Consider the following 20524-nt stretch of genomic DNA (forward strand, 5'->3'; position numbering starts at 1 on the left):
CAGGAGATCTGCTGCAGTCTTGTGCAGCAGAATTACCCCATCATTATGTGACACTGTGTTTTGGTTACAGCGCTGCTGAAAACACATCACAGAATCAGGAACTGTTGAGCTTCTTTCTGGCATAATGATCAGAGCTGTAGCAGGAAGTGGCTGTCTGAGAACCAGTGTGCTAGCAGTCCACGCAGATACACGGGAGTGAGAGCTCTGCTCTGGATCAGAGCTGCTGTTAAACAACAGAGGTGTGGATCGCCTTCAGGATCTCGATGGAGGCTTCTGGCAGTGGCCTTGTCACAGGACAGAGACCGATGGCTCCATGAGGACCTGCAGAAATTGCCCTCTATCCTTCTCCCACCCTTGACCATTGTGCCCTCTTGCAGCCCCTTGGGGTGCAGCTTCTGGACCCACTGAGACCTCCTGTCTGCCTGCACCCTGTGCCTGGCTGCTCTGTGCTCAGCAGCTCAAGCTTGCCCATAGCTCTTCTGGCCCTGGTTTCAAAAGTGCTCAGATAACACCCCGTTACCCTCTGTGTCTTCTCCACTCTTTCCTCTCTCCTTGTCTTTGGGATGAGCCCTCTCCCGTGCCCTGCCTTCCCCAGGGCTGTCATTCACAGCGTCCTCCAGGGGCCTTCAGCACAGGCTGACAGGAAAGGGTACAGCATCCAGAATAGCGATGCTGAAAATACAGTCATTAATGGGACTCCTGAAACCCAGATGTCCTTTCTGAGCACCGGTAATTTGTTTTTAATGAAAAACCATGCAGTGACCCTGAACAAATGAATTTCCTTTATATGAAGTCCATGTGCAATTACCCAACTAAAGGGACCTGAAAACACTGACATTCAAAACTGGTCTTTGAAAAGTATAAAAATAGCAATAGTGCCACTTACAATTTTTCATCAAAAAAAAAAAAAAAAAAAAAGAGGCTCGTCCTGATGAGCAAAGCAGAAATGGTGTCGGGAGGAAAAAAACAACACATGGTTTTTAGAAGAATTTTTCCTTGCCATTAGTGGGTATTAATGCAGACAGGCCAGATTGTGTATCCTTTCTCTGCTTGGTCTATTTCTCCCATTCCAGTCCTGGATGGGAAAACACCCTCTGTCAACCTGCTTGGTACACAGTGATCTTTTACAAGGAACAGAAGCACAGGTGCTGTGTTGAGGCTGGGATCAAAAGACAGGAATGAGCAAGCAGCTCCTGCACTGAGCCTTCAGGGACAGGCTTCCCTACAGACTGAAACCTTTTGGTCATAGCTATCATTGTATATCCGTGCTATTTGTCCTGACTCTGCCCATGCCAAACTCATGTGATGGTGTGAAGCAGTAAATGTGACAGGAAGGGAGGTGGGAGGTAACACACTGACAAACATGGTCTGATGAAGAAGTCACTGTGTGTGGTTTGGTAGAGGCCATCAGTGTCAGAGCCGGAGGACAGCCCTGCACTGTCCTGATGGACTGCATGAGCTGAACTGGCTGCCTACTGGAACAGTGGAGCTGCTGCCACCAGTAAAACAGAAAGGAAAATCAAGCTGAAAACAAGGAATGAACCTTGGCATTCCTCTAGTGGGGTGGAGAGCAGCAAGTTGTCTCCTTAGAGCTTGGTGATGATTTCTCACCTGTTTGCCATCTGCTTCGCTTGCTTCATACACTGAGATCTCAACAAGGATTTTTGTCCCTGTGCTGATTATGATCACTGACTTTGTGCCAGTATCCTGGCTTTGCACAGCTCTGCTGTAGGCTGGATCATACTGCGCTCATTTCCATCGTCCCCCTGTGCCCTGCTGTGCCCTCTGTGGCACTCATCTGTTTGGGGCTCCTGGGGCCAGGGTGCTCAGCAATGCTCTGGTGTTGCTCTGGTGGACTTCAGGCAAATGTGTGCATTATGGGATGCTCGTTTTGTATACTCATCTGTGGGGATGCTCTCAAGGCAGAGAGCCTGACCAGGGAATGGAGGTGCCATGGGAAATCATGGCAGTGCTCTTGTAGGCAGGTGGAAGGTGTGATGCTGGGGCAAGTGCTTGATGTAGCAACCTTGTAGGCAATGCAAAGCTGCCAGCTGGAGAGTCACACTTCAGTCTGAGTACACTCACCCAGTGCAAATGCAGCCATCATGCAGAATGCCCCTGAAACACCTTTATGACCCTGGAAGAATACAACAACGCTTCACAGCATCTGCCTTTAAAGCCAGAGGACCGCTGCTAAGAAATAGGAAATACTGATGTTCGGGGTGTTGCAGGGTGTCTTTTCTACTTAAGTGAGCTTACTGCCTTCTCCCAGGTTTAGGTCTGCTTCACACAGATGTCTTCCCACTGTTCTGTGGTCAGAGAACAAATTCTACATAAGTTTCATCACATATGATGAAGCAAGTGATGCAGCATCACAGAGATATCAGTGCAGAAACAGACTGAAAATCAACTGACAAATGATTAGTACGTATTTATTGTTGTTAATAACGAAGTAGTTAAGAAAATGATGTATGCTTATCTACTGCTCACGTACATTCTGAGTAACGGGCTCCCAGGACCAGAGGAGCGTAGAGGAACATTCTGTTGTTCGTCTTTCAGATGTGCATCTTCTGCACTTGGACGGAGCATACATAAAATTTTTTTTCACTCAACTGATGTAGAAACCATGCTGACAAGGACAAGAAGGTGAAGGGTTAAGAAGGAAAAGCCAACAGCCTCTGCATCTTCTGCTCCCAAACAGGTTTCCTTCCTACAGCCCAGATCCTGAGCAAGGCCCACGAGCCTCCCCGTGCCCTTGGCTTTCAGGGAACTGCTGATAACAGCAGCCAGGTATCTGCACGGCGAATCCAGCTCAGTCTGCTTCCCTTTGCTCCAGCTGTAATTCCTGCCTCCTCCCTTTGAAGTGAAACAGTATGCATAACTAAACATAAGTAAGCAAAGCAAAGTGTGTATAAACAAAAGGTTCCGTATTTAGGAGTGAGGAGGAGGAGAAAAAAACATATTGTACTGCTCCACTCTTTGGAAATTTCTATGAATTTGTAATAACAAAATTACCATAATTTGCTCGTTAACGCCGCTAGATCAGTCAAGCATTGTTCCAAACACGCAGAGGCTGCTTCTGGCTCCGGGTCTGCCAGCGAGCTAAGCACGGTGAAAATTAGCATGCAAATAGCTCTAATTCGGCGGCGAGCTGTCAGACCCGCGTTCGGTGCCTCGTTCCGTCTGAAATCTCTGACAGCAGCAGCTCAGACAGAGCCCCCCCCCCGCAAGGAAGACCCAACACGGAGCACCGAGGGGCTCCTCCTGAGTGACAGCCCGGCCGGCTCCGCTCTGCCGGCCGCGGGGCTGCGGGCGCTCCGTGCCCCATCCGTACCCCGCCGGGGCAGGCCGGGGGAAGGGGCGAAGGGGCTCCGGCTCCAGGGCTTCGAGCGGGAGGGGGAGCGCCCGGGGCGGCGGTCAGCGGCCGTGCTGTGCCCAGGGCGGGGGAAAGGCGTTCTCAGTGCCTGCGGGCGGCGATGGCTGTGCTTCCACCCCGAGAGCCGCCGTAGTGCTGCGGGAGGAGCTCCGGCTGCCCCGGATAAGACTTGCAGTAAAGATGCAGCTTTTATCTCTTGCCTCAGCGCAGCTGAGCTCATGCACCCGCAAGGAGACGCTGCCAGCAGCCTAAAAATAGAGGCTGCTTTCTGATGGTGTTTCATTCAGTGCTACGGGCTTGACTCTTTGCCCATCTGCTGGCAGCGGAGCTGGCTGTGGAAGCAATGCCAAGTCTAGAAAGCCCTGCTGGTTGTTTGTTTTTAATGTCACTAGGAGTTTTCCTGTCTTGCTTCCTATTCTACACTTGAGTTCCCGGAGCGCTGTGAGCACAAAACTGAGCCTCTGTCCCAGTACTTCCAATAGGAGGTGCCTGTGGATGGAACGTTTGCCTGTTGACCATGAGTTCCATGAGCGCTGCAGGAGGTAGCATCAGTGCAGGGCTGAGCAGCAGAGCTTGCCTTTACACGGTGTCAGCTCATTCCCATTGAGACTGCACAGCAGCATGCCAGCAGGATCCACTGATCCGTAGGGCTGTGAGTTGGGCTTCCTGTGCTGTGCTCCTCCAGGCCCCTCCTGTTGGCTTTGTTTTTGTGTGTCCGTGCTGATTGCCAGTTGATGGAAACAAAACACAAAGTAACTGCGAAAAAGCTGAATGTAATTAGGAGGCCAGGAGGCTTCGGATTTTGGAAAGCTGTGTTTTGGATTAGCAAACCAAGGCACCAAAAATCCAGGGAAGGTTCTCTTGTCCCGAATGCAGTCATTGCTACCTAGGTGTGCAGGAAGGGCCGCCAGCTGAACACACACTGCGTGTGCTTACAGGGCTGAGCACTGCTTGTGTCGGAGTTCCTCAGACCTGAGCATCAGAGATGTGAGAGTATGGAAAACACTGTGTCATTTCTGAGCCTTCACCTCTTTGAGGTTATAAATACACTGCAGTTACAAACAGCAAATTGTCTGCTCCACAATTACTCTGGTGTGTCTGCCAAACTGTGCTGGGAGTGATAGGAGCAATAACATGGGTGGTGACAGCGGAGGAGCAGACCAAATCAGTAGTATCAAATCAGGAGGTTTTCTGACACGCTACGGTTGAGTGTGAGAGAGTGCTGGGATCTCAGAAGGAAGCAGAGGAGAAAACATTTAATGGCCCATTGCACCCACGAGCAGAAGGAGCACGACATGGCTGCTGCATACCTGCACCATGCTGGCTGAACTCCGCTGTGCACCAAGTCAGCTGTGTGCTGCCATGAAGGCAGCAGTCAAACAGCACCATGCAGGGAGGAAGAGTCTAAACTCTGGTCACATCCAAGCTCTGCAATTGGTCTGTGCTCTGCAGAATGCAGTTCCTTTTCAACTTGGAGTTTCAGAGCATGTCCATAGACTGCTCTTAGCAGCCCATGGCGGTGGTATGCTTTGCACGCATTTTCCCAAGCCCAGGTTTCTATTTATGCTAAAAGATGCACCTGACCGGGCTCAACTTGCGAGTTCAGACACTCCTGCAACTTCACAGTCTTAGAAAACGCTTGCCAAGTCAGTCTGCAGTGAATGGGCTGTTTTCTGTTTCCAGTCTGTCTGTGTTGTCAAAGGAATGCCATTGCAGGCTGGAGACAAGGATCCGTCCCTGAGCCCCTAGCTTTGCAGCTGCAAGAGTCTTCAGCAATTCTTCTGCAGAATGTTAATTCTGACCTCAGCATTTTTACCACTTGCTGGACTTGTTTTTGTGGATTGTAAGCTCAGTTTTTCATGACGTTTGCTAGTAAGGAGTTTAGTGGCAGTTAGGATTGTCTGAACATAGAACATTTGTTCTGCAGCAAACTCACGTGGTCACAAACTGATATTTAGACCAAACACTGAAATACCTTAGAATTAAGTGTTCTTTTTCCAGAAGTTTCTGGACACACTGAAACATCAGTAAAACAAGTCAAATGCCAAGACATTACAGTAGATAACAATGCAGTATGATTGATGTGATATCAGTGTGAAAAGAAACTAAGGAATGAAGTAGTGGAAAGAAAAACAAATCAGGGGAAAAATTTTAAGCAATTAAAATTAGTCAGAATGAAAGAGGGAGCTCTAAAGGCACCCCATATCCATTCAGCTCTTTTGCCTGAGGATGTCTTTTAAAACAGAGACAGTCAAACTGTATAAAGTAGTATTTGTGTTGGAAAACTGTACAGGTGCTGTGTGCCTGTACCAGGCAGTTGTAAGTATGCGCACAGAGGGATGTAGGTCGGGAAAGCTAGATGAAGCATCTCATGCATGTCCTGCTCACAAGGACACGTTCGGCTCTTGCTGTGCCAGGAGAAGAGAGAGAACCAAAATAGGGAAGTAAGGCATCCCCAGAAGGAAAATATTCACAATTTCTAGAACAAGATGTGGCACTGGATGCTGATTGATTGCATGTTGTCTGTCAGCTGCGGCTGCAGTGAACTGTGGATCAGTCTCTACACTGACTGGAAAAAAAGCTGTGAAATTTAAATGCATTCTCCCTGGTTGTTACTAAAATTGATCCCATTTGGCATCTGCTTCACAGTAAATCCACTCAATCTTCGGAGTTTCAGGCATTAGCAGCAAAGGTTGCTTTGCTCCACAGCAGCTTTCCTGTAGAAAAGTAACTCCCTGGAATATGTAGATGTTTCACTGCAGAGTGAAGATGTGTGGACTCAGTGGCAATGCACAGGTAGGGGAAGGGCTGCTTGCTGTGCCAACAACTGGTCTCTGTGCCAGGGTAAAGACGCTGCTATGTCTTCTCTTCCTCACATGAGCCTTCTTTGTAGCAGAGATTCTACAAAGGGCTCTTTAGTGTTCATTCCTTTGCACTTACTGTAGTAGAGAAACATAATGCCAGCACTCAAGAAGAAGCATCTTCCCATGGAATATTACCCTGGGCAGTCAGGATGTGCCACAGGTTTCTGTCAGGGCACAGGCCATGATGTCCTTGAGCATCAGCCTGCCTGGGAACACAGCATGGGAAGTAATGAGGTTCCCATCAGCACTTACTTCCTAGTGTGTTCTTATGCTTGGCGCAGGTTGTTATTCCAACTGTTTCTGGTCAGACCAAGCAGGCTGCAGGTTTCACCCTGACATGGCTTTGGTTACAAAATATTGGCTCCCAGCTGCTCAACTGGGAGTGTTCATCCTTGTGGAGGTTTAGAGTAAGATGGGAGGGCTTTCCTTGCTTTGAAGGGGCTGTGACCTAGTGTTATTTGAGGTGCTGCCCTGGCCCCAGCTGAACGTTGGTTTGCTCTGCATACACTGAAACTGAGGTCAGGAGAACGGCAGTGGGATGTCTCATGTGGGAGCTACAAGAAGAGGTTTAGGAGCTTGTGATGGCAATGGCAATGGGAGGACGGTTGGACTAGATGATCTTTAGGTCCTTTCCAACCCTGTGATTCTATGACTCTGTGATTCTGTGTCTCAGAGCATATTGGTGTGGAAGACTGCTCTGTGAGCAGTGTACCTTCCTACCCTTGTTCACATCTGTATTTTCACATTAATAAAGACTGCCTCCATGTCAACAGCAAAGTACCTTTCAAGCTACTGAAATTCTTAATTTCCAGGTGTTAGAACTCCAATTTCCACGTTATGGATATATTATTACTGCTTGCAATCTTATAACCACTTATGCAATTAGTTAAATTACTTGTGTAATTCCTGGAAGTAACAACATATCATGCTATTACAAGGGCTGAAATTATAAAAGAAAGGCAAACACCAGAATGAAGAGTGGAGTGGAATATTTTCATCTGATCCCAACGTAGCATTTCAATTACATAGTTTGGAAAATTTATTAGAATCATAGAATCATTAGCCTGGAAAGGACCTCCAAGATCATCATGTCCAACCATTAACAGCACTGCCAACTGTACGACTAACTCATGTCCCTAAGCACCTTATCTACATGTCTTTTAAATACCTTTCCTGGGCAGCCTATTCCAATGCCTCATAACCCTTCTTCAGAGAAGAAATTTTTCCAAATATCAAGCCTCAGACTCCCCTGTCACAACTTGAGGCCATCTCCTTTTGTCCTCTTGCTTGTTGCCTGGGAGAAGAGACTGACTGCCACCTTGCTACAAACTCCTTTCATGGAGTTGGAGAGAACGATAACGTCTCCCCTGAGCCTCTTTTTCTCTGGGCTGTATAACCCCCAGATCTCTTAGCCTCATAAAACTTGTGCTCCAGACTCTTCAGCAGCTTCATTGACCTTCTTTGGACATATTCTGTCACCTAAGCATCTTATGGACAGGCTGCAGTCTGCCCTCTGTCAATCCAAGGCAGCAGTTTTGCTAGCTTCTCTCCTTACTACTCCAAGAATCACAAATTCTATTACAAACTCTATTAATAGTTTATTTCTATGCCTAAGATGACTTCCAACTTTTACATCATCCACAAGCCCTTCGCTGTTTGCAAGCAAGAGGTCCAGTGGGGTATCTTCCCTTGTTGGCTCACAAGGTATACAGAACAGGCAGCACTCAGAAGAATCTCATTTTTAGCTCAGAATCCTAAGCAGAGGTGTGAAGGGCCCACACATCATTAGCATGGCTTGCTTTGCTTTATTCTTGTGTCCACCCACAGTCCCAAAATGTTGAGTTCTGGTGTCTGGTTAGGAAGAGCAGACAGCTCTGCAGATGTCAACCATGGGAGGGGAAGGGCAACTTTCTTGTCATCAGTAATTGCAGCTCTGTGTTCTGTGCAGATGAGTTGGGCTGTTGTCCACTTTGTACTGGGAGATAATTCTCTCCTAATGCAGTTTCAGTATGGTTGCTCTGTGGCACCACCTACCTTTGTTGTATTAAAGTTAAATACCTTTGTGTACAAAAGTTTAAAGTGCATATCTAATACCTATGTGCTTGCAGTAATTACAGGTGTAAATCTTTTTGTCATCCTGCAAAGACTGGGTGAGGTATTTCATAAATATGTCAGAGGCAGCATTAAAATTTTATGGCAGGCAGCACGGGTCGAGAATCGTACAATGACTTCACAGCAAGGTACGTCCACCTTAACCCACAACTCATTACTCAGTGGTGGGGTTGCTGTGCCTCGTAGCTTCCTGGAAATGAGTAGTCTTACAAAAATCTGCATGTTTGATTTTTTAAATATGACAGCCTGCGTCTTAATCTGGGTGCTACTTAATATGAAGATTTAAGAAAGAGAAAATACTGTGCAGTCTGTACGAAAATAAAATTATGTACAGCTCTCATTAGAAGTTAATTGGCAGTCTTGGCGGGACTGGGGAGTTCAAGTGATATTATCTGAATATGACTGTGTGCCTTCCGGCTGCAACTACAGCACACTGCTTTTTGACAGAGGTGTAAAAACACAGCCAGAGCACGCCAGGATGCTGAAAACGTGTGAAGGTTTGGGCAATGGTTGCCCAAATGTTAATCAATAACTACATGACAGATGTAGGCAGAATACTTTTGCTGAGTGGAAGGACTCGTATGTGACAGTAAGCAGTCTGTTGATCACTGGATGCTTACAGTGAATTTATACGTGGTGTATTAAGCCTCTGTGGATGGTCTTCATTAACATAAGATGAGACCAAGAAAAGCCTAAATGCATAAAGAGTGTGCATGTATCTGTGGGTGTACAACTGCTCATCTCTTAGTGTGCATCTGTCTGTATGCACGTTGTATTTCTGTGCACGACTTCTGCTCTGCCCAGCAGCTCCAGGGGCTCTGTCTTGCCTAGAACTGGCTGCACTTTTAGTCATAGCTTTGTCATGCTGTTTTCAAACAAATCCAACAAATCAAACTGTTATGTGTAAAGAGAGATTTCCTTGAAAACCATTTGCAAATGCTGTTCTTCTCCTGAGATCTGTTGCTTTCTATTTCATCCTCAACAAATAAAAAAGGAAGAAATAATTGCACAGGAAACATTTCTCTTTTTCTGTTTATTAATGTTTTATTTACCTTTTTCCTGTATTTAAGGGATGAATTGCTTGACACAGTGACAGACAACGCAGGGTCCAGATGCTGCCAGCAGCTTCTAGTTTGGATGTTGAGGTCTCAGGTGTTCTGAAAAATCCCTTTGGAAAAGTTACTTTTTCATTAAAGTTCTCCCGTCTGCCCAACTGCCCTCTCCCTGTCTCTTGGCCCATGTTTGGGACATGGGTGCAGGATGCCCAAATGCTTTTATCACAAGTCTGGTCAAAGATATTAGAGAAGCTTTCTGCCCATTCCTTCCAGATACTGGGATTGCTGCTCCTTAGTGCTCCTGAAATTGCAGTGAGAGGAGAAATGTGGTGCACCGGGCAGATGTTGTGAGGTACCTCAAAGAGGTGGCTCGAGTTTCTTGTCTCATCAGGCAAACCCAAGAGCTTCCTTTGCAGTCATCACTGACCCTTCCTTATCCATGTGCTGCCACACTGCTGCCCTCACTTTCCGTGCAAAAGTGGGACGGTGAAATGCAGTTGGCAGATGGGGAAATGCTGCCTTCAGTTCTGCAGCCCACCGAGGAGGAGATGGAGCTCACATTGTGACTGCCATGTTCTGTGTTCTCACTCTGTGCCTGTGTACATCTCAGAGTAACAAACCTGTGTGTAAAGCAGGATGGCACAACAGGGGGTGAGCAGCTGTTTCATGCTGCAGTCAGCAGGGACATCTTGGTGGGGCTGGCTCTATTAGATCTACCTGTGTGAGACTAGGAATGGGCTGGCTTGCTGTCATATGTGAACAAGGCTTCCAATATCCACCAAAGCCAAAATGGACACATGGTGCTTACACAGAAGCTGCTCTTTTCCCTCAGAGGTCTCTCCCTGCAGCACAGTTATTGCCGTTGCACGTCCGGCTGTTAACTCTTACCGGAAAATTTTCCAAGCCTGCTCTTCAGTGGCTGCTTTATTGATTCTGTTTGCTTATCCTGGGACTTTCAACTGGTTGTTAGCTTCATTGAGACAAACTGGGTAGGAAATGACAGACTTTTGGTGTACGCAGTGCATTTTCCTGCTCGGTTTCTTTCCAGGTTGAGCACTACATCTGAAACACGTGTTTTGTTTCGGTAGGGTTGTGCTTTGGTACCAGTTTCCTTCTTTTGTGCCTTTATTTTTTAGTGTCACCATCCGCTTTGTTTGTATGAGAGCAAGTAGACCAGTGGACAGTCACTGGCAGAGCAGGAGGCAGAGTTGTCATTGCCCTCCGTCCTGTGGAACACTCATGGACAAAGATAGGAGTGTGGGAGAACTATCAGCTCCCTGCTAGTCAGCCTCTGGCAGTTGTTCTACCCCAATGGATAGGACAGCACAAGCCAGATCTCCTTCATGCTGTGTGGTGACAGTGAAGTCAGCAGCCCAGAAATCTGTGGAACCTTTGTCCTGGGAGAATCATAGCCATTAAGGTTGGAAAGGACAGAACTTAGCTGGATATGGCTTGTTTAAAAGCTCTGCTTTGAGCATGAATTTAGAGCAAACAACCTCTAAGGGTCCCTTCCAATGTATGTTCCTCCATGGTTACACAGCGTCCCTTCAAAAAACAACTAAAAAGGGTGTTGAACATGCAACTTATTTCCTGTTTTACCTACCAAGATCCTAAACTGGTTGAGATTGACTGTGGATCTTCCCTTAGACTTGGATGACGTTTAAGGAAGAATGTGGTACCCACTGCACTGATGTCCTTCCACACATCTTGCTTCCTTTGGACAGCCAACATTTGCACTTCTGCTGTTCTGTCCCGTCCTTTTCCCTTTCAGTGTGGGATGGTTTGCAGCACCCCAATACTCCATGGAGCTCCTGAGAGCAGAATGGCACTGGTAGGTGGTTTTGGGATGAGTGATGAATCCTCTGAGGTGGACTGAACCCAGCACCCTGTGTGCAGAGGGGCAGGCAGTCTTCCCAACTCCTTTGCAGGGTCAGTTCTCTTAAGTCATGGCATCTTTTTCTTCACATACTGCTTCTTGTGATTTTTGAATTCAGAGTTTTCATTTCCTCTGCACATCACTCTGGAAACGCAGTGGTACTTTACCTTAAAGCAAACGAGCTGGCAGTCCCTAGAGGAGACATACTGGACAAGTGAGCTCACCTGCACTGCCACCACCAACCTGCATGGCTCAGCCTCATGGCTGCACCACCACTGCTGAGCTGCACAGCTCAGTCCCACAGCTTGCCCAGAGGCATTGTATTCTGCCCCAGTGCTGCTATTCTGGGATGGAGCACTTCTCCCAGGGCCCACTGCTGCAGTGTTGCTCTGAACTGTTCACTCCTCTCAAACCTTCCACCCAAACCTCCACCTCTGAGTGTAGCAGCAGTGAGCATCCTGGTGGCATGCTGTCAGACCCGCACTGAGAGGAGGTATGCACCATTCCGCATGAAGGGCCCCCACTCCCATCTCCACAGTGCAGGCAGGCATGTGTGTGTGTGTGTGAGCCCCCGGGTGAATGATTACATGATTCTTTGGGGTTTTTTTTGTTTTGTTTTGTTTTTTTTTTTTAATGTAGAGCTTGGGCTGGTTGGCAGTGCAGTTGGAAAGTAATGCTGATGGGCCTGGAACACCTGGTGGAACCCATGAGGCATTCGTGCAGCATTCATTCATCCAGTTTAGTTCACCCACAGCCACGGCAATTGCCTGCCTGTACACTGTGATGATGATAGCAGGGCCTGAGCCTTTCTCTCCCATCCCTCCTTTCCCTCCACCACTCACTTGTTTCTCTCTCTCATTTGCTATTCCCTCTCTGCCCCCCGAACCCCCCTCTACCCTCAGCCTCTTTTTGCAGGGCTGATGGATATGCAGAGTATGTTAAGAAGCACACGGTACTGTCACCAAGCTGATGGTGCTCAGTGACTCCTCCAGCTCCTGGCTGGTGTGTGCTGCAGGAGCCTGACACCCTGACCACTGAGGCATAAAAAACAGAGAATTGGAAGCTTCAGCCTGACAGGCACCAGCACATCCCCAGAGAGGGTCCTTATGTGTGTGCGAGAAGGGAAGGGGCTAGCAGAGGTTCTGAGGGGAGGAGAGTGAGGCAGGAGAGAATGGAACAATGAGATGTCAGCCTGCTTCCATCTGCAGCACGGCTGCGTGTTCGGAGGCGTTGCTGCCTCCAAAGCAGCACGCGTGGCGTAGGATGGGAGGGAGTGCTGTGACCCATTGAAACGCCTGGGGCACACGGCGCTGTGCTGGCAGGGATGTGCAGTACTGTCTCTGGTGGGCGCGGGTCATGCAGGGTGCAGGTCCGGATGTGTCACGGGGAGCCTCCGCTGTTTGCAGAGGAACAAACGGGGGGAGCGGGCAGGGCAGCGGGCACGCTCTGCTCCACCTCTGCTTCTCGTGCAAGGGCTGCGCAGCAGGGAGCGCGCACTGTCCTCTCCACCTCGCTCCTCTGCCTGTACACCGCACGGCCTCCAGCAAGCACAGATGCTGCTTCATGCCAGCAGCCAAATGGTGCTCTTCTGGCAGCGCACGGCTCAGGACGTTTGTGATACCTGAATGATCACCGCAGCATTAATGCCTCTCTCCTGGGGTCAGCAAATGAGCCTCTTGGCAGACCTGTCCTGAGTGAGAGGCTGCTTTCTGGGCTGGGATGAGGCGATGGCTCCAGGTCAGCTGGATGGCTGTGCCAGGTGGTGGCAGGTGGTGCTATGGGGTGCTGACCCAGCAGAGCTGCATAGAGATGTGTGTTGTGGGTCTGCCCCTTGGCTGAGGCAGGAGACTTCCCCAGTATGAGATGTGAGCCATTCTGTGTCTGAGGACTTAAATACATGAAGGCTACAGCCAGCATCTTCTCTCTTCAACCTGCCAGCCTTCTCTGCCACATTGCCGTAGGAAAATAGTTCTTTCTTCATCGGCGCTGTTTAGTGTGTATATGCTTGTGAACCTGAGCAGGAGAAAGAGATGTGGAAGAAAGATAGGAGAACAAAGAAACTGCCATTCATGGGAGATGTTCCAGTGAAACAACAGTGACGTTTCTGTTTACATAGCAGTGGAACCTATCCAAGGTCAGAGCTGTGTTATGCATGGTGCTGCCCTGAAGAGATTGCAGCTCAGGTATGAAACAGGGAGATGACATGTGAAGAGAAAAGATGGAGAAAGTAGCTTGTGAGGAGACAAATAGCAACAACTCTTTGAGTCTTAACTCTGCCTTTGTCTGGAGGGTTTCAAAAACTCCTGAAACTGATGCAAGCATCCCTCTTCCTTTGTTAAAGTGATCAGTGGAAGTCCATGGGTCCAGGCCCATGTTCTGCTGGAGAGCCAAGAATGGTGTTCGCTACCTAGAAGATCGGCTGTTTTATCTTCTGTTAACAGGGAGACTGGCTGAGCAGCTCCGTCCCAGCTGCCCTGAGTGTTGCAGGGATGTGGAGGCAGTGGCCAGGCCTTTTAGGTCGGTCTCGGATTCCTCAACTCCTGCAAGCCATCTTGTTCCTGCAGCACAGGCTGCACGAGGAAATCCCACTAACTCAGCAGGGGTGAGCTGGACTGCAAAAGGACACACAGAAGATGACTGTACTCATTTAATAATGGGCGGTCCAGACGGCCCTTCTACAGACAGGGTGGTCGGCAGAGCTTTTGCGAAAGCTTTCACTGGAATACAACAGATGCTGAACTTGTGTGTTTTTCCCTGCACATGTGACTGTAGTCTTATATCAAATGACCTTTATTTTGTCTTTTTACTGTTTCCCTTTAATTTAGGGAGTGAGTTTTCTGGGAGCCCATACAGCCACCCACAGTACTCAACTTACAACGACTCCTGGAGGTTTCCCAATCCCGGACTTCTGGGTAAGTTGCTGCCCCCACTTTGGGGCTGTGCTCCTACCTGTACTCGTTTATAAGCCAGTGGCAATTACCAATCACCAGGATAAGCAGGATGTGTGTCCTGGTGCTGCCTTGTCTCCCAGTGCTCTTCACTGATGAGTGGCTATGGATCTCCGCTGGGTACAGCAGACCTCCTAGTTCCCTTCACCAGCAGGAAGCCTGCTGCTAAACGCCTTTGTCTTCCCATTTCTGCCTCATGGAATCATTTGGCAGACACAAGGCATTGCTGGAAGACAGAATGCCCATTTCTTGAAGAGGAGGAATCCTATTCCTACAAAACTGGCGTCATTTTATTGAGAGTGCCTTCTTCAGGGAGATGCTGTGTCTTGTCACTGAATGTTAGCCCCACTACCACAGTGGTGCTGTCTCCTTGCTGGTTCCAGCCATTTACATTTCTCCCAGACCTCATGTTACACTTGCTCTTCAGCTGTGGGTTTGCAGTGCCTGTTGTGCTTGTGCAGTCTCTCAGATGTCTGCATGGGCTCTCACAAACAGTAGGGAGCAGGAGCCCCACAGCTCACGCAGGATCATGGCCCTCATGTGAAGCATAAACACAATCCATTTTACACCACTGTCAAAAGATGGCCCACTTTGACCTTGTATACATGTAGAATGCAGTAATTAGAATTTTTCCCTGCATAATTTGCATGGATGAGGTAAGTAAAATACCAATTAATTGTCATCTTTCAACAGAGGAATAGCGTGCCTTGGAGATTTCCAGATTTATGGATGACAGGGCTGTTGTATGTGACCTCCAGCAGAGAAATAATTTTGAATTTTTGTCTTTTTTTTTCCCTCCCCATCCACTTTCTTTGTTTTAAGTAATTGAGTCCCCATGTAATTGAGCCACCCAGGCTGTATTCATCATGGTTCTTGTCCTTAAACAAATCCTTCGGGAGCAATAGACAGCCTCTGCCTCTCATGCCATGGTGCTGGTAAGCTACTGCTATTTTCTGTGCCACATTTAAGGGTTTGTTAGTGCTTCCATCATAAATCAGAGAACAGATCTTCAGCTAATATCAATGGGCACGGCTGTACAAAGCCAGAGGAGCCCTGGTGCTTAAACCTGCAGTTGCCATGGCCGCAGCCAGGACTGCCTGCAAGAGTTTGGTTGGGCTGTGTGGAAGAAGATGCTTTAACCAGTCTGAAGAGTGCACACAGTGATTTCTTAATTGCTGTTTTTGTACCTCCTTTGGAATCAAATCAGATATTTCAAACTCCTGCTGCTGAAGGGAAGACAAAGCGAGCTCTGAAGCACCTGGAGACAGGCCTCAGAAGACAGGCTTTGCATGTTTCTTTCACTTCCCCTGCAAATCTGTGAAGAAACCAGTGGGATATTCAGAATAAATGCAGACCTGACCTGAGGTCCATCCTCCTGCATAACAAGAGTGGCTTTTGGCAAGGCTGGGTTGCAAACTCATGCCTGCAGACTTCCACTGGTGCAGGAAAGGACTTGCTTTGGTGTCCTTGTTCCATTTTTGGATGATAATTTCTGGGGGCAAATTCTTTCTCTTTGACTCTGTGAGCAGAACACAAGTTTGTGTACAGCTGGTACAAATGCATTCTGCCCACAGCAAAGGGAGTGGACTGAAAGGCTCAGTACGCGGACCTGTGAGAGTTGGTGCCACAGAATGGAGAGTCCCTTCCATCAGTTTAGATCAGTGCCCCAGCAATGTCCCCTCCTCATCTCTTGCCTGCCTCCATGTGCTGGCTTTGGGAGCTTGGAGAGAGTCCTGGTACTGTGCCAGCAGTGCTCAGTGAGAGACAAGGCATTGCTGGGGTCCCAGAGCTATGCTAGCTGTGAGCACAGAGCACAACCTCGCAGGGGCAGCTAGGGAAGATGATCTCCATCCTAGCCATGTCCATTGCATTGGAACAACCAGCAGGTGTCCTGAGCCTTGCAGGGAGCCCAGCCACACACAGCTCTGCCTGTATCCTTGTAGTATTGGGCACTCCACACGTGGCCAGGTCTCAGTTGCTCACTGGTAACTCTGGACAAGGAGGAGCCTTGTTGCAGAGCCGTGTTGCAGACCTTGCTGCAGAGCCTCAGGTGCCTGCTCTACCCCACCGTGCACAGCCAGAAGACTCATGAGATGTGCCTGAGCACCTGCACTGGAGAGGAGGTTAATGTAAGCTGTATCCACGCTGCTTCCACACTTCTCAGTATACGTGAGTACATTTAATAATTCTCTCTGGAGAGCAAGCTCTGGCAGTATCAACATCAAAGCAGAAACCCTGACAAAATTAATCTGTAGTAGTACACAGACTGACACAGTTTGTTTTACTAAGTCCCCTCCCTTCACCAAGATGAAATTGTAATACTCCAAGCACTCAGCAGCACCTATGTTTAATTAACTCCCTGTTCTGACCAGGAAGAATTGCTCTGCAGCAATCACACCAAGCTCAGATCTGTGAAAGAGGAATTTAGAGGAGAGATGCAATGATTTACAAGTGCAAGAAAGTATTTGGGATGAAAAATGATTTGGGGGGAAGGAAAGAGGGTAGGAACAAGGAGACCTGAGGACGGTGTGGCAGTTTCAGAGCTTAGTCCCTGGTCTTTCTCCTGTGATTTTGGAGCAGCAGTGAGAGGTAAGCCAGTTTTTCCACCCCAAGGCCATGCTTCGGAAGGGTGTGTGGGTGGAAGCAGAGCTGCAGAGCTGTGTGATTCCTCAAGGAAAGCGGCTGCATGCTGTCAGTGCTGTACCTGCACTGTGCTTGCTGCTCCTTTTGCATCTGCAGCTCACTCACATCTGCTCCAGCCAGCCTGAGAACTGATACCGATGGGTGACTGTGCAGCAAGGCAGTTTGGAGTGCTGTGATCCACAGCTCTAGCAGATGGACAGAAACCAACTTCCAGTCCTCCAGGGTGGTAAAGAGAAGCAAGGGCAGAGGAAGAAATCACTTTACTGAGGCAGCTCCCTGGCCTCATGCTCTCCTGTCTGCCGCCAGCATCACCTGCAGCTCTGCACAGGGTATAGCCTGCACCTCCTGCATGACATGACACAGCTCACTGTCTGCAGCAGCAGTGCAACCAGCCCTGGGTTTCTGCAGGGCCGTGCTGGGAGGGTTGGTATCACAGCACTGGCTACTTGCCTTGCACCCATCTCAGAGCTGCAGCCAGGTGTCCACATGGAAACATTGTGAGGAGGTGGAAAAGAGGGCACCTCATGTTCTCCACACTCTTCTGCTGATGACCTCAAGCTCCTACAATGTAGTGATGTGCACAGGAGCGTGTGCACAGACATGCTGGGAAGCAAGCGTGTGCCTGGGGCTCCGTCCATCACTGTCTGCAGGGCCTGGCAGGCATACCAGCTCAGACCTTGCTCAACAAGCACACGCTAAGAGTGGATAACAGAAAGGCAGTCTAATGAAGAAAAACGATTCAATTTCATGCTGGCTTGTTGCAATAACTTCTTTGCCATTTTCTCTCATTGCTTTCAACTCGGTGCTGCCTTTGGCAGCTTTTGCTTCGTGGTTGTGGTCTGTGCTTCATGTCTCACTGCTTGGGACTGCCTGTGGTTGTGGGGCCAGGATGGTGTCCTGCAGGGAGGTCTGTGGGCTGCTCAATGGAGCTGGAGGCAAGTCTTCTGTGAGCAGGTGGAGAACAAGGAGGGGCCAGAAATGGCTGTGCCAAGGAATATATGGAAGGTAATATGAATTGGAAGGAAAAAATGGCCAAAGGATGGACAAGTCTATTTGGATGGGAGCATCCTGACAGGGAGAAGGAGTGATTGCTTTGTAATGTGCTGTTCTCACTTTCTGCATAAAATACAACCTTTTTGTTTCATCTGCAAACCAGAGAAATAAAACTCAGCAAAAGTGCAAGGCCTTTGGAAAGATGCTTCAGGCTGTGCCAGGCCTCCTGGTGCCTACTGGGTGCATGCAGAAGTCCCACCAAGTGCTTTACTTGGACGTGCTACCTTGCTCTGCAGCAGCAGAGATGATCCACACTTCGTATTGGGTGCATTGGCTCAGAAATAAAAAAGCAGTAGACTGATGGTGTGGTCTGAGTTACCTTCCTGGCAAGGTGTTCAGAAAGAAGGCAGAAGAAACAAGTAAGCATGCATGTGTGAGGACCCAGCAATAGGCACAGCACGTTGGAAAGGCCCTGTCTTTGGGAAGTATTTGGGCCAGTAGTGATGGCCCCTTGGGTCCCCATTTGGGGCAGCAGCACTTCCTTTTGTAGCTCTAGTTATTTGTGTCTGAGGTGCAAAGTGCTGAGTCCTGCCGGCTGAGCACTCCACAAGGTGTTTCTTGGGGAGAAGGCAAAGCAATCCCTGGGTGTGGCAGTTATCTCAGAATCCCAGGGTTTGGAAGGGACCTCAAGAGATCATGGAGTCCAACTCGCCTTCTAAAGCAGATTCCCTACAGTAGGTCACTCAGGCCGGCATCCAGACAGGTCTTGAATATCTTCACAGAAGGAGACTCCACAGCCTCTCCAGACAATCTGTTCCAGTGCTCTGTAATCACCTTCTGAGCTGATAGTTAACACTCAATGTCCATAAGCTCCCTGTTCGAGTCTGGTGAGATTCCAGCTCTGTGCTTGAGCTTTTCAGCCAGCAGCACTTGGTAGAATACCCAGAGGAAGGGAAGCCAGCTGAAGACACACAGTGTGCGGTGGACTTCCCTCTCCTCCTGACCCTACAGCCTGCAGTGGTCTTATGGTCCTCAGCTCTCTGCCCACCCATTGGTGCAAAACACTTCTGTTTATGCCATGCTGATTTGTATACACGCCACTCGAGGACTGGTGTCACTCCCCTTCTCCTGAGAGAATCAGCCCCTCTGCTTTGCTGGAGCTGCAGAAGTTATCAAATCAGTGTTAAGTCCCATGCTTGAGCCTGCAGCCCAGGCTGCTCCAGAGCAGATCCTCATGTAGACTTTGTGATGCTCTGCCAAACCTGCCCAGTTATGTCAGTCGCAGGAGCCCAAGCGTGAGTCCTTCCACGGGACTCTTCCCCACTGTGTCCCATTTCACATTTCATGCATATGGAACTCAGCTGATGACACGAAGGCTGAACTGACAAAACTTTGAAATATTTTGTAATTCTTTTCTTGCACCATATCAGTTTGTTTCCTCTCTTGTGTACACAAAAATCATTTTATAGCTTGTACTGTCCAAAGACACGTATGTGTAGACACAAATGAAGTCTAACACACTTCCCTACTGCAGCAAACAACCCAGATTCCAGGTAACCCTTCAATAATCACCCAGTGGTTTGATGCTTAGCGCCGCTGGGCAGAAAATTCATCATCAGTGTTTATTTCTCATGTCTTGTGTTAGTAGGTGAGTGCGTCAGCACTTCTCAACCTGCACAGCTCATGTCTGGTTCTCAGAGCTCTGAAATCATTGCCAGAGCTAGGGAAAGCCAAGGGACTTCTTCTCTGAAAGAAGCAGTGTGAGAAAAGAGGTAATTATTTCTGAGTCCAGTAAAATACGTTGAGTGCTTTTGGGTGCAAGGTTCTCATTCTTCAAAAACAAGGGAAAAAAGAATGAGAGAAGTCAGTCTTGTAATCTTTTGGAGACAGAATACTCCAACCTTGTATTCTAAAATGTGTTGAAGATTTTGTGATGTAAATGGCACAAACCAGGTGCTCTCCAACCCACAGCAATGCACAGCAGCTGCAGCAGTGCGGGATGTGATTTTGTGCTGATCACTCCACCTTCATTCCCGTGGCACATAACCCAAAGGAAGGAGCCCTGGGCACTGTGAGATTGCACTTTCCCCCCATCTGTTCTCTTCATAGAGTCTCTTCTTTTCCAGGCTCTCCTTACTACTACAGTGCTGCAGCCCGCGGAGCAGCCCCACCAGCAGCTGCTGCCGCCTATGACCGCCACTGACCTCGGACCCAAAGCTTGAGCACTTACCACAAAATACTGCCTGGGACAACTGCATTGAGTCACCTTGCTACAACCATGCAAGTCAAGGAGGAAGAAAGTAAATAGTAGGAACAAGCTCATTGAAATTTTACTCTTAAGACTCTGAAAACTTAACGTTGTCATTTTCTTAATTCTGGTGATGTTGTCTGGGTCTGAAGTGAAACCAAGAAATAGGAGGACGTGGTTCTCCTGGCACATCATGCGGTCATAGAAATGCAGTAGTTTAATGTTGTTTGCAGCTGTCTGGCTACTGCTTTAATCGCTGTGGGTACCACGGCTGTAACTGGGGATAAGGAAGAGATGTGGGCCTCCCTGTGCGGGATAGCTTCCTCTTACTGCACACTGAGACAGGCTGTGAGACTCAACACAAGCTTTTTAAATTATTATTATTGCTTTTTTTTTTTTTTTGGTGGCA

The 20524-nt window shown here is 48.4% G+C and overlaps 1 protein-coding gene across 2 annotated transcripts in view; it reads left to right on the plus strand.

Moving 5' to 3' along the window:
• PAX5 (paired box 5) overlaps positions 1 to 20070 on the plus strand; it is a 106455-nt gene extending 86385 nt beyond the window's left edge. For both annotated transcript variants that reach the window (XM_042882863.1, XM_042882864.1), the window contains 2 exons: positions 14109 to 14195; positions 19994 to 20070. In XM_042882863.1, the coding sequence (XP_042738797.1) occupies positions 14109 to 14195; positions 19994 to 20070 (164 nt within the window). The remainder of the gene's footprint in view (positions 1 to 14108; positions 14196 to 19993) is intronic.
• Positions 20071 to 20524: the final 454 nt, after the last annotated feature.

Source organism: Lagopus leucura, unplaced genomic scaffold (genome assembly GCF_019238085.1).
Source record: "Lagopus leucura isolate 7727_CA_CO unplaced genomic scaffold, USGS_WTPT01 Super-Scaffold_100036, whole genome shotgun sequence".
Lineage (NCBI taxonomy): Eukaryota > Metazoa > Chordata > Aves > Galliformes > Phasianidae > Lagopus > Lagopus leucura.